This window comes from Python bivittatus, unplaced genomic scaffold (genome assembly GCF_059951505.1).
Source record: "Python bivittatus isolate LINGU-HERP-01145 unplaced genomic scaffold, Pbiv_v1 ctg000480_np1212, whole genome shotgun sequence".
NCBI lineage: Eukaryota > Metazoa > Chordata > Lepidosauria > Squamata > Pythonidae > Python > Python bivittatus.
The window spans coordinates 10,281,573-10,301,549 of NW_028277075.1; the positions used below are offsets into that span (position 1 = coordinate 10,281,573).

At 38.1% G+C, this 19,977-nt stretch overlaps 1 protein-coding gene across 8 annotated transcripts in view; it reads right to left on the reverse strand.

The window, feature by feature from the left end:
• The window catches only part of GPATCH2L (G-patch domain containing 2 like), a 66,035-nt gene that overhangs the window by 32,410 nt on the left and 13,648 nt on the right, over positions 1 to 19,977 (reverse strand). For 6 of the 8 annotated variants that reach the window (XR_015796950.1, XM_088145297.1, XM_088145296.1 and 3 more), the window contains exons 6-9: positions 15,908 to 15,975; positions 13,955 to 14,009; positions 11,946 to 12,031; positions 2,132 to 2,229 (exon numbers count right to left, since the gene is read on the reverse strand). Coding sequence is in view for 7 of the 8 variants with exons in the window: in XM_088145297.1 (XP_088001423.1) it covers positions 2,132 to 2,229; positions 11,946 to 12,031; positions 13,955 to 14,009; positions 15,908 to 15,975 (307 nt within the window). In the remaining variant the exon portion in view is untranslated. Of the gene's footprint in view, positions 1 to 2,131; positions 2,230 to 11,945; positions 12,032 to 13,954; positions 14,010 to 14,060; positions 14,101 to 15,907; positions 15,976 to 19,977 lie in introns of all 8 variants that reach the window. The other 2 variants (XM_025164516.2, XM_025164518.2) reach the window with 2 other exon arrangements.

The following is a 19,977-nucleotide window of genomic DNA, read 5'->3' on the forward strand; positions in this document are numbered from 1 at the left end:
CAAGCTAACTAGCACTGGTTATCATTCCAATACAAAGGGCATACATCTATCTGATCTCAGCAGACAGGGATGAGAGATTAAGTCACCAATTCTTTTATGCTGAGATGTGGGTGGATGCAAATAAGAATAGTGCCTGCATATGCACACATATATTAATTTATTTAGCAAATATATATGTTATCTCAATCTGATTACTATGTCTATATGGCACCCAGTGCATCTATCACTGCTATCAATGGATGCATCCATCCAGAACAAAAAGATCACCCTCTTCTAATGCATAAGGTTATAGAAAAACTCCCTCCAAACATTTCCCTACTGCAGTATATTTTGCTTGTTTGCAATAATTATCAGAAGTTATTTAGTTCTAATAGATAAGACTAAGGCAACATCCTGGGGGTACTTGTAAATAATTGCTAATTATTTGATTAATATGTGAGTAATTGTAAATAATTGTACTGTAGTTGATTAACAAGGAAAAATATGCATAATAGTGACATTATTTGAGCAGATTCCCACAAATCCACTCCAATTGTTTCCAACAATTTTGGCTGTTTCCAATTGCTTTATTATGATTGGGTATAATTTATATTTTAAGTCAATGTGTATTTTCTTGAAACAAAAAAACACTATGAAATTTAATCCAATCCACTTCCCTGGGAACATGTACTTGGCCTTTGCACCTGCCTAGCAAAATATGGCATGAAAGCCACCACTTAGCCCTGATGCTGGAGAGAGAAAAAAAGAGCTCTCACTGAATTGAGTTTTGGAGCAGGCAAAAGCAGCAGGGACTTCTTGGACCTGCTTCAAAGCTCAGCAGTGTAAGATGCATAGGCTGAAATCACATCATACAATAAGCACAGTCCATGACTGACAAACTACAAAGGCTGGTATTATACAGTGCAATTAACCAAAGTGAAATAGATCGCATAACTGTGTACAATGTGTGAACCCAGTCACAGATTTCTTGGCATGAACAGTATATTTTGTGAGCAGAAAAGCAGTAAAATCTAGCCAAAGTTTAAGAACCCCTATATTAAACTAGTTCTCAAAAAGTGCATCTTCACTGGGAACAGATCTCTGCATTATATAAATGTTTATTAATTTTTTATTGCTATCCAAGTCATAGGGGTGGCTCTGCTGTCTGCAAATGTATTTAATGAACAAAATCTAAGCTTGCCCTAAGCACAGGAAGGACATTAACAAATATTATGGCTGGCAATGCAGACTCCTTGGTACTGTCACACAAAGGAACTTTGGCACCATCTTTCTTATAAATGTATTAATTTCTACCTCAGTTCTTTCCAAATATTTGCTCATGGATAGCAATATATTTCATAATTTGTGCTTAAACAAGAAATGCTTTTTATTATTAATTTTTTTTAATGGGCATCTTCCAAAATAAATTACAGAAGTCTAAAATATCTGGAGGATACCAGATTGGGAAAGGCTTGCCTAGATTCCCTTGGGATATTACCATACTTCTGCCTGTCCCAAGCACGTAAGAACTAGTACTGTACTCTCAAACCTAATATAATTTTTCCTACTCAGTGAGATGCCCTTCAGCCAAAATGCCCAGATACTGACACAAAAAAGGCATAAATATCCTACTTTTCTTTATCAAAAGCTTTCTAAGGAGCCCACAACTGGTAGCTGGACAGGTTAATAATGCAATTTTAAAATAAAATAAATTTTGTAAGAAGCAGGGCCACATTGTGCAGTCTGGCTGAATTATGTAAAAGGAGTCAGGTTTGCATATATACAACATACGCATCTTTTAGCATACAAAATAGTCTGCTTCTGTGAGCTACAAAACACAACATGCTGTGAAGGCTCCAATTGCTGCTGACTTCTGCTTTTTCATCAGGCACTGCTCAAACATTTGCAGACCAACAGTTACTACCAAAAGGGCAGTAACTTCAATATCCAGTATTAAATTTGGCATTTGTGTACAGCAAATGAAAAATTCATATAATGCTGCCATAAGATGCCTGCTTTTTAGTATCTTCAAAAACAGTTGAAAGGGTAGATCTCTTAAACTGCGGATCTTCTCATGAATCTCAAATAACTTCTCCTCCAAACTGCCGCATTCCATATCATTAACTGCTGAAGCACAGTTTTAGCCATTTACCTGAGGTGGGGCTGGAAAGTGAGGCTGTTGCCACGATTGGTTTGCGTTTTCTCTTGATGTCCCTTGAGCACGGCGGTCCCAGATGTATATTAGTCTGCCTAAAGAATGAATAAACTATACTGATTAGAAAAAAAAGCCAACAGGTATCACACTAATGGTCCTTTAACAGGAAATAAATCAGCCAAGTAATTTTTAATTAGCACTTACCATGCACTATTTTTAGAATATAAGAACAATACTTTTTATTGATTGATTAAATTTATACCCTGGTTCTCTACTCTGCTGAGCAATGAAGGCAACTAACAAAATTTAAAAAGATAAAAGATAAAATGTCAAAAACCTAGATGAAAATTAACAATATAATACATTCTAAAATTATATAGTAAAACCCTGCAAAAGGAAGGGGACTTGATAAATATTCTGTTGAGGAGGGACCAATATTCTACTGGGTGAACGGGAACCAAAAGCAACCCCAGAGGGAATGTGTTCCATAGCATTCCTCCAAAGAGAAGAGATGTTGTACATTTCATATCCTATCTAGAAACCATTAATGAATATCGTGAGAGAAGAAAAACAGAAATTATCTGGCTTGGAAAACATTCTTCAACATTTATGGACAACTTTACTTAGGAGGACAAGGTACTTAGGAGGAAAATGCATATAATCAAAGAATACAGAAGAGTCACATGTGTTTAACCATAGATAACGGGCTGGAGTGAGGGCTTCAGAAAGGAAAGATGATGAAATTACTAATCTATCTGTTATGATCAAACAATAAGTAAATGATTGGCAGAATTACAAAGTAGTTAGACCACTTATGTCCCTCTCCTGATGTAGTTGCCTGACACACAGCAGCTGCTATAGGGAAAACTCATAGACCAGTCCACAGCAACACACAGATTTTAAAAATGTTTAGGGCACAATAAAGCAGCACACTCACGCCCTTTCACTTCAACACGCCGAAGTACCTATTACCTGGTGTTACAGCTGTGCCCTCCTCTTTAAGTGCATTGTACTTAATGTACTTGAGGGTTCAATGAAACAGCCAGATAGAAATCAATTTGTTTCACAAGTGGCTCCCTTACTCCCAAACAGATATTAAGTTCTGTGATGCAAAAGGCAATGTTGCTGAAGTTTTTAATTGTGCTACTTCATGGTAGTATAGAGGCATCTGGCCTATATATTTTCATTGTTAGACCAAATAATTATTATTCATGCCTGGCTTAGTCCTGGCATGAAAAAATACACAGTACTTCTGTGAGTGATAGACATATATATCCCTCTTAAACAAGACATTGATTTTGATCGAACTTATAGATTTATAGTAGACCTATTAAAAGCAATGAAAAAATAGTCATAAGGTTAGTACATCTACTTTGAATATGGTCATTCCATGCACAGTATTTTGCCTCCATTTTTAGGTGGCAAAACGATGATACTTAGGAAATCCTGAGAATATTAACAAATAGTTATAACAATTATCAACAAGGGAGAGAGAAGTATAAATGTGGTAAGATGAGACAGTGCTAAAAATACTTTGCTGAAAAGAAAGAGAGGTATCTAGTGAAGTAAAAGATTTCCACCAGTTCACACACAGGTACAGCAGCTCATAAATTTTTGTAGCACACAATAAAGTTTATCCTTTATTGATTGTCTTCCTTCTGGTTAATAAATCAGGAGTCTATTGATCTCTCACTGTCTTGGACCAACAAGGTGTTAAGTGTCTTTTCAAGCCCTCATTGCACTACTAATTCCATATATATTGGGGTGGGGGGGTTCAAACACCCATGGAAAAGTTGGAGGCAGGAAATACATATATCCCTACCAAGTACATCATTCAAGCACAGAAGTCAAAATAGAGGGTATCCTTCTGTTAAGATCTCACCACCACATAGTAATAAAAAACAGCACACATTAAGAGATATTAAGAGATCTGCAACATAAGTTTGCAAAAAGATATACATACAGGTTTGAATTGTTTAAATATATACAGGTGAAACTCGAAAAATTAGAATATCGTGCAGATGTTCATTTATGTCAGTACGGCAACTCAAAAGGTGAAACCAATATATGAGATAGACGCATTACATGCAAAGCGAGATATGTCAAGCCTTACTTTGGTATAATTGTGATGTTTATGGCGTACAGCTTATGAAAACCCCAAATTCACAATCTCAGAAAATTAGAATAGTGTGAAAAGGTTCAATATTCTAGGCTCAAAGTGTCCCACTCTAATCAGCTAATGAATCCAGAACACCTGCAAAGGGTTCCTGAGCCTTTAAATGGTCTCTCAGGCTGGTTCAGTAGGAATCACAAGCATGGGAAAGACTGCTGACCTGACAGTTGTGCAGAAAACCATCACTGACACCCTCCATAAGGAGGGAAAGCCCCCAAAGGTAATTGCAAAGGAAGTTGGATGTTCCCAAAGTGCTGTATCAAAGCACATCAATAGAAGGTTGTGTGGAAGGGAAAAGTGTGGTAGAAAAAGGTGCACAAGCAGCAGGGATGACCGCAGCCTGGAGAGGATGGTCAGGAAAAGGCCATTCAAAAGTGTTGGGGACTTTCACAAGGAGTGGACTGAGGCTGGAGTCAGTGCATCAAGAGCCACCACACACAGACGGATCCTGGACACGGGCTTCAAATGTTGTATTCCTCTTGTCAAGCCGCTCCTGAACAACAAACAACGTCAGAAGCGTCTTACCTGGGCTACAGACAAAAAGAACTGGTCTGTTGCTCAGTGGTCCAAAGTCCTCTTTTCGGATGAGAGCAACTTTTGCATCTCATTTGGGAACCAAGGACCCAGAGTCTGGAGGAAGAATGGAGAGGCACACAATGCACAATGCTTGAAGTCCAGTGTGAAGTTTCCACAGTCTGTGTTGATTTGGGGAGCCATGTCATCTGCTGGTGTTGGTCCACTGTGCTTCATTAAGTCCAGGGTCAACACAGCCGTCTACCAGGAGGTTTTGGAGCACTTCATGCTTCCTTCCGCAGACGAGCTTTATGGGGACGCTGGCTTCATTTTCCAGCAGGACTTGGCACCTGCCCACACTGCCAAAAGTACCAAAACCTGGTTCAGTGACCATGGGATGACTGCTTGATTGGCCAGCAAACTCGCCTGACCTGAACCCCATAGAGAATCGATGGGGCATTGCCAAGAGAAAGATGAGGGACATGAGACCGAACAATGCAGCGGAGCTGAAGGCCGCTATTGAAGCATCCTGGTCTTCCATAACACCTCAGCAGTGCCACAGGCTGATAGCATCCATGCCACGCCGCATTGCGGCAGTCATTGCTGCAAAAGGGGCCCAAACCAAGTACTGAGTACATATGCATGCTTATACTTTGCAGAGGTCCGATATTGTTCTATTTCCAATCCTTGTGTTATTGATGTCATGTAATATTCTAATTTTCTGAGATTGTGAATTTGGGGTTTTCATAAGCTGTACACCATAATCATCCCAATTATACCAAAGTAAGGCTTGACATATCTCGCTTTGCATGTAATGCGTCTATCTCATATATTGGTTTCACCTTTTGAGTTGCCTTACTGACATAAATGAACATTTGCACGATATTCTAATTTTTCGAGTTTCACCTGTACACAGTAGTCTGAACTTGAAACTATATAAAATGTCTATTTCTATTGCTTCTGCAAAAGCACAATAATAGTTTTATTTATTTTGTACTTATACCAAAGTAATCCACATTGTCTCTCATGTGCAATATAAAATTATTCCTGAAAATAACAATTCTATAACCAAATTTAATTCCGTATCTAAAATCCAACTGGAACATAAACTTTTGTTGGTTGTTAGATCTTATTTGTATATGTATTATATGGTATCTAATTCATATACAAATAAAAAATAACCAATAAAATACAGAAAAGGTTATTTGAGGTGACAGGAACAAAATGACAGTAAAACATTTTTCTTTGTTCATATACTATCTATCCTGCCAAGTTTCCAAGAAACACTGTGATGCAATGAGTAATCACTTAGAATTCAGCACTGTACACTCAAGATGACCAACTTACAGCCAGTTGTCAACAACCCCCATTCTAAGCATCTCGTATGTCTCCAAATGCAATAAATAGGTTATGCTGGCAGGTTCTTTTCTCATGTAAAATAAGAGCATATCCCAGACATCAATGCATTGGGGCCCTGTGCTATTTTATGAGGTGTGCCAGCCAGGCTAGACACAGAACACAAGGCTTATACCACTTCTGGCCTGCATCCCACGTGGTCCTCAGTATGACAGATTGCATCTCAAGCTTACACTGTGTGAAAAATTAATGCACAGCCTCCAGCCTACACTCTCTCACCTACTTCTGCTATCCACAAAGTAACAACAGCAGCAATGGCTGTTGACTACAAGCTTTATTCTTAATTCAGATGTCCTGCTTTTAACTGTAAAGAAGGAACCTGATTGTTTAGCATAGTAAGAATTGGACATTCCTATAATAAAGTACTTCTATTAAATTTAAGCATATTTGGTATATCAATGGATAGGTTAAAGAGCAATGGAAATATGCAAGGGGGAGTTTATTTACTTTTCTGATAATTAATTAGCATTCTTACACTATTGTAGAGAACTAGCACACTTGTAGAGAACTAGCACACTTGTAGAGAACTAGCACACTGCCAACTGTAAGGTAGAACAATGCTCCAGCATTGGGCCAGAACATCAACAACATCTCTGAACAATGAGTAAGAGTCCCTTTCTTAGAAGTTATGTTTAGTTGCAACTAACACTCAGAATAATAATCATACAAGTATTCCATTGGAAGTGAGAAATAAGTCCTTTCTTAATGTAATACTGAACCTGAGCTACAACAATAACATTTTTCAAAAGATCCAAGATATACATCTTTTAAATCTACATACAAATGCAGTTGAAGGGTCTTTAATTATCTCACAATCAGAAAGCAGAATGACAGACATTACAAAAATAATTCTATCTTAATTTTTTACCAGAAAGCACCAATTGAAATATTTTAAAGAACATGAACAAATTATATGAACTATACTAATGGAATTGCACTACAAAAGGGTGTAATAGAGGATAACTAGTTGTCTTTTAAACAAATCATTCAGCTATCTTCATGGGAAGGGACCATTAAGAAGAAATTCTTCCTATCAAGGGTATTGGACTGACACTGAGACAGTATTCAGCTCAGCTATTGCTGTTGTACACACTGCATCCACAGCAGGCAGCATAAAAGATACCTTTTCTAAGCCTTGAGGTACCACCTGGGGCTATTTCTGATGCCTTCAAAGGTCAAAGTTAATAGTGAGAACAGAGATCTTCTACCTCTTTGAAATGACACCAGGTAGCTGAGCAACCATGTCTGATCTGCACACTGCAGATAGAAACCAGTGCAAGTTCTTCATCCAATCAATTCAATAATCACATATTTGTATAGAAGAAATAGCTCATTATACAGCATGGACAAGTGCCCAGGTATAAAATTACATGCAATTCAAAAGCTTGTCTACTCCTGAATGGCAAATCAAATGGTCTAGTGAAACAAAAATGCTACCTTTTTCTCCCTGCCCTTTAACTCAGCCATACAAAGCTAATAATCAAAATGTATGGGTAATTAACCAACAATTACCCATGTGATTAATTCCCTCCAACTTTGCAGCATGTATTACAGTACCAGTATCTAACAGACCCATCTGCAGGGACAAGTAAAGATTTTTTTTCTCTGAGTGGCTAAACAATTAATATCTTCCTTAAGATCGGAAGCATTTTCTAGGGGTACTGAAAAATACTTAACACCTGACTCAGTACAACAGTATCTGTCCAACGGATTCATTTCATTATCTCTGACAGAGCCAAATGCTCATATTACCTTCACCTATCTTGGATCCAACTGATCATCCAGTGAGCCCAAATTCTTACTTTTCTCTGTTCTTTGTGTTAAGGGTCTCAACAGACACTGACTCTGCTTGGGAAACTTACCAACTATTAAGCACTATATAAGCCAAAGCTTAAGCTATGGCTCACCAGTTATGTAAAGGAAAGTCGGAATCATCCTAGCAAAAGGGGGCATTATATTATGAGATAATACTCATATCATGGGGGAAAAAATAAAGTCTGCTATTGCAATGCAGTTCATATACTTGAAACTGAAAAATAATGCAGAGTAGAGTTCTCAGTGCCAACTTCTTCATCTTTTCCACTACAGAGCACAGTCAAAACAGAAGCTATGATAGGCAAGCATGATTAGTAAATGCTTTATGCCCTTAAAGAGCAGCAATTACAGGCATGTGAAGAGAAGGAAAAGAAGCCCCTGAGATGCTCTTCATCACATGCCTCCCGAGAGGCAGCAGGCCATTAAAATTCCATGATGTAGAATCAAAAACAGCCTGGGAACAGCCAGGAGGCAATACAGCAAATTAATATACCAACCATCTCCAGGGAAGGAAACAAAAAATGCAGAAAACTCTCTTCACTTTGCAAAATAAAATTATACTACTAATGATAACAGTCACCAAACACACAGACACAGACTACTTCTAATGATGGGTGTGGAATTCCCAGTGCTGCTTCTGATGCTTTGAGAGAAGTCTCAACACATCACAGACAGAAATCTAGAAAAGAAATCTTGCTATAGTACAATTTATACAGTCTTTTAACTGCATCTTCCAAGGAAACCTCAACACAGCCATCTCCTTGACACTAAAGAGCTCCTCCTTGCACACTCGTAACTCCACACTCAACAATCTGGCTGGCGGCTCTGTTTAAATGAAGCAGTGGGCTACCAGTTAGTCACTATACTACCAAAATGAACTGAATCATAAACCATTTGAGAGGCAAAGAAAATATGGGCCATGATACATAGCTCCCGCCCTCCAGAATCTGCTTGACAGTAGTATTTCCAGCAGCATAACACATCTGCAAAGGCAGAAACAGAACTAGGAAAAAAATGGCAGTCTGAAGAAATAGGGAAATAATTTGGTAATTACTAATTGCAGTTTCTGAACGTTGTCTGTTCATGTTTCTTTCACTTAGTGAAAGTAGAAAATCATTTATTTATTTAACTGAGAAAGGCTATGCTAACTATAAAGAGAGTTCTTTGGGGGGAAAAGTGATTTTATCTAAAATTGAATAATCTGCACTTTGAATTGAAAATTCAGATTCTTACAGAAGAGATTAATGGAAATAAAATATGGTAGATGAACAACTATGGGTAAGATGCAACAAATTTGGAGACTGAAATTTGGTTAACAGAAGAGGATTAGTGCTACATATAAGCAGCAAGTATAACAAAGTGACAAATACATAAAGATGTATCTGTCTCCAATTCTTTGAAGGCAAGTGCAAGGCTATCTAGAGTAGGTTGTTTACCCAATTTCCAGTATGGAAATCAGGACTTCACCGAAGCGAGGGATGTGCATGATTTATCAATTGGAAAAGGAGAGCTCTGGAATGTTCAAACCATCCTGAACCTCCTCTGGACCATACAGTTCTCTTTTGGGAGGAAATTATATTATGGCTGCTTATGGGTCAGACCCTCAGTTGCCTGTAAAGCAATATATAAAATCCAATTTCTCTAACAGATTTTAGTGGAAGTCCAAATGGTTTGCCCTCTCTATCAGCTAAATGCTGGATATCATCCAGAAAAGAGGGAAAGATGATGCAGACTGCTATCCAAGCTTGGGAAACCATGTCTTGTCCTTGACTACCATGCCACGAAATTGTTATTCTTCATAGACTCACAGAGTTGAAAGGGTCCATTTGGATTATCAAGTCCAATCCCTCCTTGATGCAGGAATCCAAATTAAAGCATCCCTTACAGATGGTTGTCTAGTTTCTTTTTTTTTAATAGTAATGTTATTAAAAATTATAATTAAAAAGATAAAAACTAATCCAAACTAAAAAAAATAAAAGAATAAAAAGAAAAAATAGAAAGAAAAATAGAAAAGAAAAAATAAGAATATAGCAAAGAAAAAGAAAATATACAAAGAAATGACTTTCCCCTTCATCACAACAAGTATAAACAATTTTAGTAACTTATCACCTTCTCTTAAAATACAACATGATCTCTTTTTCCCCTTTCCCAACTTTTATCTATAAGCAAATCCTTAAAGCCTCATCATTCAGTCCTGGTCAGCAAAAGTCCATTAAGGCTTACCAGAGATAACAGATAGATAGATAATATCTATTTTAACCTTGATCAAATAAACCAACTTTGTATTCCTTCCTTTTACTTTTAACAATCTTGATCTTTAATCCCTTCAAATAATGTCCTAGAACTTGATTTCTTTTCATTTTTTATTTGTGCCTTCTCACAAAATTCTTCAAAGCTCTAACAAGTCTCTTCTGTAAATCCAAGATAGGAAAGTTATCCAGGTCACTCTCTTGGTTTGTTATTTGTATATCCCTTTTAATTATTAATACATCAGCTGATTTCATTTGTATGTCCAGTATAGCACATTTTTCCATATTATTCTTGTAGCATGTCACTTTTAAATTCACTTTCAGATCAGTCTCAGTCTTGTCCAGTAAAACTTGTTCCTATTCTATAACATCTTTTAAACACAGTCTATTTATAGAGGCAGACACTCTTAAAATTAACTTCTGAGTCCATTGTTCAAAAATATCCTTCAATATATCCAATGTTAAAATATTTTGCTCCATTCTGTTATTAATAAGTCAAATTTAAGTGTTCTCCTTTAATTGTGATCTTTAGTTTCTTCTAGTTCCCTCTAGTGTCCAATTTTTAAAGTCTTATTATGTTTTTTTAAAAAGAATTCAAAACAACAGCATTTTCCCACGGGAAGAATTCTTATAATTAATTCCAAAATCTTATTTCAAATTTATCTGGACCCAGATGAACATTCTAAAATCAAAATTTCAATCACCCTTTTGCTGTTATTCCCAACGTTTTTAAAGTCCTTAAACTTGTATTTAAAACTTTGTTTGCTAAGGATTAAAGGAAACTCACTCAGTACCATAAAACTTGTTGATCCAAAGGTCCATAATAGCTGAAAAGCAGTTAATAAGCAATTTCTGAAAGTGATTAGAAAAGGAAGTATGCGAATATAGTGTCCTTTTAAAGGCGCCGACTGTTGTTTGAGCAAGATGGTTATTCCCATGTCTCCCAGAGCTCTAAGCCCACCTTGTGGTCTCCTTGCAAGGAGCAACTGTCTTGTGGTCTCCTTGTGGTCTCCTTGCAAGGAGCAACTGTCTGGAGCAGTTGTGAGCAATCTCAAGTCCTCTTCTTGCCCAGAGAGGAATTAGGAAAAGCTAGTCCACTAGCCAGGTCTTCATTCCACCGCAGTCGTTGGCTCCACTTTTCATGGAGCCATCTTCAGTCCACCGTTTCTTCCTCAGAAGTCGTACTGTGGGCTTATAGATTAAAACATCTAACCTCATTCTTGGATGTTATTGCTTCTTCCCTATCCCTTGGTTTTTGTAACATCTTGTCAGCTGAACAGTTCTTTAAAATTGTATGCTTTTTGGTCAAATAGTCATTATGAATATTTGATTGGTCCCAATAAAGGTATTCCCCAGGTAGACTTTTCTCCCCATGGAGTAACGGCCGTAAGTATGATTGTGTTTCATTATAGTGGGTACTTTTAATGCTTTCTTATACAATGCTTTCACTTTTGTAGCTGTTGTTAATCATGTATTTACTTTCATGATTATTGTCCATCTTGGATATCCATCTAAGACTCTCTTTAGAGATGGTAGAAATGAAATGTTTTGGACAAATATATGTTTTCAAACATATACAGTATATCCCAAAGCCAACAAAGAAAAATATCATTCCCTATGACGCAAAAGCAGAACATGTGATTACCTGGCTGAGCAGCGTGCCGGTGAGCACCTTCGGTGCGAAGCATCAGCAAGAACATCCAAGGAATACAGTGGAGATAATGGATTGAACTATAAATTTAAAAGAGAATCAGTTAACAGCATGCCAAGTTATAATCTGAATAAAGATGCTTGAATTACCTTAATACAATCCTACACAGTATATGACCATTTATGGTATCATCCAGCAGCAGGGCAACTCTGAACCCATCCCGTATCCACCAACTGTACTTCTAACATGCCATCCCATGTTGAGAGGGAAATATTTTTCTCCTGTTTTAAGATAAGGAATAATACATCTAGAATTGGAATATATCTTCACCAACCCAGATTTCCAAGACATTTGTTTGGATATTAAGCATATTTTCATTTGTACATAGTTTCTTACATATCAGTTGACAACCTTATCATGAACCCTGACAGCTTGAAAACCAATTGCATAAATGCCGTTTTAATATTACAGACAGGACACTGACATAACATAACAACAGAAACTGTTATTAAGAATGACATAAGGAACTAGATGTATTAGCTTTACCAGCAGAATAAATTATTTATAAAAAAAACAATTTAAAAGGCATACTCCTTTAATTATTTATTTACATGAACTACTGGAATACCAAAACTAATTCACAGATAGATTTCCTCCTAGAATACAATAGGGCAGGAACTGAAATTCTTTTAAAAGCTGTGAGCTGTTCAAACCTTAAGCAAAGCATGTGGCACAGCCCTCCTGGATTGGAGTCCACAGAATGGCACATTCTTGTACATTAAAAACTACTTCTGCATGCATATATTAGAAGCAATTTATCTTAGATATTTCTATCTGATAAATCAACTTTGTATATTTATATGAAGATTTCATGATAGGAAATCATTCAAATACGCAATTCCTAACTGCCTTGCTTAATTTTTGGATCAACTCAATCTTCAGAAATGTTTTTTGACAAAAGACAATGATGAAAAACATAAACTGCAATAAAACAAGAACGTATTATGAAGTCTCTCTTCATTAATGTCTGCAAAATTTAATGTTAAAGCCTCTTACTATCTCCTTCCAAATTAACTTTGTAAACATTTTTCAAGTTTCCTTCAAAAAAATCCTTGCTTTAACTTTGAATACAACATTCTTCAATTGCTACAGGATCTTTCTGTAAAAGCCAAAGAACTGAAAATAGTAACACAAACAACTAGTAAACAAAATGTTCAGGATTATTGTAATTAAATAATTCCATTAAATTAGATTATTTGCTGACAGATTCTAATATCTAAACATATGGTAAAGAGGATGTTTCCCTCAGATTCACAAAGGAACTCTCCTTTCATTTGCATCCGTCTATCTCTCTGTCTAAAAAGTACAAATTCACCAAAAAAAAAAGGGCCGATAGTAGTAGCTGAGTTTCAACAGTTCTAGACTGGTAAAACAAAAATAAGTCCTGAAAAAGAGTGGTTGGTGAAATTTCAACATTATTCAGAGTGAAACAAAACAAGGGATTGGTATTGAACAAAGACAAGCACTGCTGATTTAAAGTTGAAAAGGAGAGTTGCTTTTCCATTAAAAGAGGAAATATGATTTCATTTTACTAACATCAATGGTCAGTGAACTAAACTATTCTGCACACTCAGAAGTTAATTAACACTTACACAGGTATAATTTAGTTGAGATTTCAAAACTGGTGGGTAGTACTCTAATGTAAATACTCTGTCTATAAAACAATATCTGAACTAAAATTCAAGTCCTCTGTTTCCCTGCTTTACAATTGCGTATAAGAAGGTACTAGCATGACTGAAGATGTAGCTATAAAATATGGTAAGAGAAAGAAAAAATAGAAGATTGCACAGAGGCTGAAAAGTCATAAATACAGGAGAACTGACAGAAACATGCAAATAACATTTGCAGCTAAAAAGAAAATTGCAGAAAGCTAACATTTTGGGGTACTATTTGGTACAAGGAGCCATAGAGGTCTGCTGGACCAAAAAATGGGGCTGCCTTACCTCTTGCACCCAGGCTGCAATGTGGAAGAAATTGGAAGCCAGCACTTTGTTCTTTCTAGAGAGATAGAAATCAAATGAGAGAATATACAAAGTAGAGCCAGCTTACCTGGTTGCGATCTCTCATTCCCATTGATGGCAACCAGAAACTAGAGAGAGATGGTAGGAGAGATGAAGTTGAAGAGAGCAGGAGAATAGAGTTGGAAGAAAAGAAGAAACAAAGAAAAATTGATGCATAAAGAAGAAAAGAAGAAGATTAAACATCCATGTAAGATAGATTTGCCAATGTTAATTATAAGACAATAGGAATTAATCTAGATATTAATGGATGACAGGAAATTCAATCCAATGAAGCACATCCAAGGGAAGCCACATTATCTTTAACACTCACCCTAAATTACAAATATGCTTTCTTTTAGAAAGAGAAATTTCAGTATTTCACACATTAGTCAACCCAGATCTGTGATTAGGATGATCTAATGCCAGGAAAAATTTTATTTCAGAAATGTTGAACATCTGCTAGCAAAATAAAATTGTTACTACTAGAGTATCCTTTCTATTGTAACTAAGTGGCTATGCTCTTTATTCAAGCATTGACATTTCTTTTATTAGTTTGTGTTGGACTTTTGCGCATTTAATAAATGCACATTACAAAAGACTACGGTATATGATTCAATTAATGGAGAGCAATCCAACAGCCATTTTTAAAGGGAGTGGAAAAAGGAGAGCACATGCAGTATCAATACTGAAGGGCAAACACATTATTGCTTCTTCAGGTGGCAGCTCCCTATTATTTATTCATTTAAATTTCAAGGTTGCCCAATTCCACAATGACTCTGGGTGGCTTACACTCAAAACGAAAACAACATAGATCAAAGAAAAAGAATACAACTGACTAGAAGACAGAATCAAAAACCATAGGGGCTCAACCACCATCCAAACCCAAGGCCTGGGAGGACAATCAGATTTTTAACAATTTGCAGAAAATCAAAAGGATTGGAGCAATATGGATGTCCAGAGGGATGTTATTCTACAGGGCAGGAGCTGTCACCAAGAAGGCATGCTTCCTAGGTCCTGCAAGGTGACACCCCTTAATTGATAGGACCCAGAGTGTGCCCTCTCTAGCTGACCTCACTGCATGGGCAGAAACACAGGGAGACAAGTGGTCCCTCAAGTATCCAGTCTCTATGACCTGAAGAGGTGATAACCAGCACCCTGAATTGTCAACTGACAGCCAGTGCAGCTCAAAAGCAGCAGGGACAGGTGTGTGGACTGGAACACACATATCACTGCCCACACCACTGCATTCTACACCATTGTAGCTTCTGAGTGGTTTTCAAGGGCAGTCCCATGTACCACACATTACAGTAGCCCAATCTAGAGGTAACCAAAGTATGAGCGACTGTCTGAAGGACCTCCCGGTCCAAGAACAGGCACAGCTGGTGCACCAGGTGAACCTGCGTAAAGGCCATCTTGGCTACAGCTGCCACCTTCTTTTTGAGCAGAAGTGGGTCCAAAAAGAACCCAGATTGCACACTAGTCTTGCACAGAAGTGCAACCCCATTAAAAACTAAAGATGGAATGTCCCCGGAATTGGGGTGGGTGGGTAGTCAAACAAACAGAGCCATTATTTGCTGAAATATGCTGAAAGGATTCCCTTCCAGCAATCCTATAAAATGAAGAACAAATCTTATTCTATATTATGAGAAGCATCCACAGGATCTGATGCTTTCATATATGCAGGCAATGCTATGATACAGAAACAAAAGGGCTGGAGCTTGCATTGTGATACTGCTTTCATCATTTGCCCCCCTTCCCCAAAACTCCCTATGGATGCCTCCGTAGATGAACTCTTATATTTAATCTATGACCATATATCATAATAAACTTATGAACATTTGCTTCCTGCCCATCCCCGAAGTTCTAGACCTTTATCTACTGTGCCCAGATGCTTACTCTTTTTGGCAGGAATCACCAATGATGTGGCTAATCCTCTCAGTACCCATTGCACTCATGATGGTCTCCTGAAACACAAAGTAAGAGGGGGAAAGACTAAGGCTGAAACTACACTGACTCATTTACTGAAGCCTAAGTCAGCCTCAACTAAATATAAGTAGACTGGGGTAGAAGAACTGTTTTAACCCAAAAAGAGCATGTAAGAAGGCATGGGGGGTGGAGGGAGAGAAGGATGGAGGGAGGACAAGTGTGCTTTAAGCTCTATAGTCTTTTGTGGGGCAGGAAATCATTTTCAGCTTTTTCAGTATCAGAGCACAGTTTCAAAATGGCTGCCATAAAAATGGGGTTAGTCATATAAAACAGTTCCCATAAAAATGTGGACATTTTAAAAATGAATTAAATTGACACAACATCATTGTTTTCCTCCAATTCATTCCCACATATACATACAAAAAAATAACTGTACACACATAGCAAAACTAAGCTTCTGTGATTCCTTTCTGGGAGGAAAGCGAAGGCCAAAACACTTGCTTCAGCACTGCCCACCCACCTCCAAGGAGGAATAGCAAAATTGCCCCATAGTGAAACTAGGCAACTGCAGTAGCAAGAATGAGAGTGTGAGAGTAGAAGAGCTAAAAGAGAGTAGAAGAGCTGAACCTTCCTTTGTCAAACCCTGAGAGGCTGGCAAACTCAAGAAACAAGAACCACTTGGATTTCTGGAAAAATCAGTACTGCTAGTAGGCTAGTATAACAGAACCATGAAAGCCTATCAGAGAAATTCTCCTGCTCAATTTATGCCTAGCATAACTAAAGCAGAGTTGCTTTGAATCTCTTTCTCAAACTTCTCCACTCCCCAGATTTGAGGTGTCTCTTTTGCAACGGTCCTGTTTCCTCCTTCACTTCCCCAGGGTCTGTTGGACATTCCATCACATTCTCCTCCAAACAAATGTGCTAAATTGGCCAGCAGATTGAGGCTGCAGCCATAATGCACAGTTTTAAGCTATAGTTTACTTCCTGAACCAACCAAGGCATGGTAGATTAGGGAAGTAAAATCTAGTTTAAAATAATATTCAGCCACAGCAATTTTTTAGAGTTTTAGTTTGTCGTAGGGAGGTACTTCAGAACAAAACTGCTAGCACCACATTGACTGGGTATATTCAAGCAAGATCTAATACAAAACTGAGTCTAACAAGAAGGGGGGTTCAAAATGCAAACTGCATTCATCCATGTGTCCTCTTTTGCATATAACATGGACCTCAACCCCCACATTAAATATGATTGTGGCTGACTCAATTTTATCCTCTCTAGGATGCTTTCACTTGAATTCTGCTTTGAGAATGAAATCAGAATTGATGGTAAAACAGCCTCTTCCTACTCTATGATTCCGTGTAGTCTGAACCTCAGACAGTCCTACTCCCCAAGTCACAGTCTTCCTTTACAAACCTGTTCTAAGTTCATGCTTACATGGTGTGAAATTAACCTGATAAATTAAAGAATACAGGTGCAACAGCCTTACAAATTAACTTTCATCCTCATTGGAACACAACTTTCATTCTACCTATAGCATACAGAGACAGCCAGTTTGATATAGCAATTAGGGTACCAGGCTAGAAACCAGGAGAACAGGAATTCTAGTCCTGCCTTAGGCCTGAAGCCAGCTGGGTAACTTTGGGCCGGTCACTCTCTTTCAGCCTTAGAAAGAAGGTGGCAATGGCAAACTACTTCAGAAAATCTTGCCAAGAAAATTGCAGACAGTAAAACAGCAAAAAACAACAACAACAACAACAACAACAACAACAACAGCAACAACACAATCACTGCTTTGTTCCCTTTGACAGAGTTATTCAGTAGACTGTATACTCTTTAAGTAGGAGTAAGTAGCAACATCTTGATGATATCAAAAAACTAAGGACACTGGATCCTGGCTAGTATTAAACCATAGCAAATCCCAGGACTGAAGGCTAGCCTGGGAAGATGGGGAAAAAACCAGAAGTCAGGAGAAAACCACTTCTATATTTCTGCCAAGAAAATTACATAGACATATCCATATAGTCATCAAGATTCAAGCTCAACTCAATGGTGTCTTTGTTACTATTACTCTGCTTATAGCTAACAATCCCAAGATAATAATAAGGCCTCAGCTTGAATTTGATTCACTTTCTTTGAGTGCTCTAAGAAAAGGCAGTCTTACTGCTATACAAAAGCTCAACCATAAGTATGAACATGGTTGAAAAACGTAGCCTATGAACTTTCTCCTGGAAGTCTGAACCGCTGAACTCAATGGAACTTACTTTCAAACAGACATGTATAGGATTGTACTACAACATTGTACAAATTATCTAGATTGCAAGGAAGATATTACTCCATACATGGACTTAGTCTCCGACTTTGATAAAAAACAGAATGAGGCAGCAAGCATCTTAGAATATCTGAACTGTAATTTACTTCTACTGAGGTTGGTATAAGCTATATTATTCTATGTATTTCATATAAGATGAGCCAAATTCTGCCATGTTTGTCTGGCTGCTTGTCCTGTGTTCCAAGCTAAAATTAAATCTCACTATCAAATCAAATGTGTTAGATTTAACTATAACTGAAATATTCTGACAGACTGTAAATCATATGTTTTTTCATATTCCACCTTGAAACTCAGCCTTTCTGTTCTATGAAGAGGCATGCCTCTAGCTATCTTTGACCCTCAGTCTTACACATATATCAAAATCCTTGTAGAGTAAAATAAACATGTTATGCTGTCTGACAAAATAAAGCATCCTTAAAATACTTAAAGTGTTGTTTTTTTACTGATATCCAAGAACCTAAGTTCTATTCATTAGTTTTCAACAGATAACTGATATACGATATGTGAGTGGCAATTTCATTTCCTTCATTGGCTTATATTACAGGTAGTCCTCATTTAGTGACGACAATGGGGACCAGCACCTCTTTTGTTAAGCGAAAAAGTCACTAAGTGGGAAATCACATGACCATGACTGTGCTTTCCTTTTCCCCACCCTCCTGACATTTGGAATGCTCACCCCTGTGCTGGGATAATTAGCAAGAGGGGAATTATTTGTATTTACATTCATTGGAGAGGAAGGGATTACAGATAGTCCTCAACCTACGGCCATTCATTCAGTGACTGTTCAAAGTTATGATGGCACTGAATGAATGGTAGTTACAACCAGTTCCCAGAGTTCTGGCCATCCCAGCACCCCCGCAGACATATGATCACAAACTGGGCACTTGGCAACTGGTTTGCATTTACAACCAGTTGCAACACGTGATCACCATTTGCAACCTTCCCCGTCAATGGGGAATCCAGCAGGGAAGGTTGCAAGTCACTGGGGTAAGTCTCCCCCAGCCCCTCTGAGCTCGAGCTGCATCAGGCACTCGCACATCTCTACATGCCCTTCCCAACCTGTGCCATACCCTCATGTACCCTCCCCTGCATCCTCCCCGCGCCATGCCTCTCACACACCTCCCTGCACCCTCATGTACTCTCCCCAACCCATACCCTGCCTCTCACACACCTCCTTACTCCCTCCCCCACCCAGCAGCTGCCACTTGCCTGCCGCCCTTCCCGCAAGCAGGAAGTTACCTCACCTAACGATTGTGGGATTTGATTGTGGGATTTGGTTAATGACGGCAACTGGGACTACAGGGATTGCTGTCACTAAGCAATGCAGTCCCCTTTATGACTGCATTGCTTAGCGACAGAAATTCTGGTCCCAATTGCTGTTGTAAGTTGAGGACTATCTGTACAAGAGAGTAAGCAGGCACACCACAGGGAATACACATGGAAAGGAATGTGGTGGCACTGAGAGCCCCAAGCGCACCACACAAACAGCCTGGTTTATTCCCCATGGTGTGCCTGTTTACTCTCTTGTAATCCCTTCCTCTCCAATCTCTACACTTGTTTTTCTGTAAGCAGTCTCTCCTGTGCCTGACCCATTTTTTTCTCTTTCACTCTCACAGAGAGATTGTAGAGGAAGAGATTACAAGAGAGTAAGAAGGCACACCATGAGGAATACACCGGGCTGTTTGTGTAGTGCACTTGCAGCTCCCAGCCC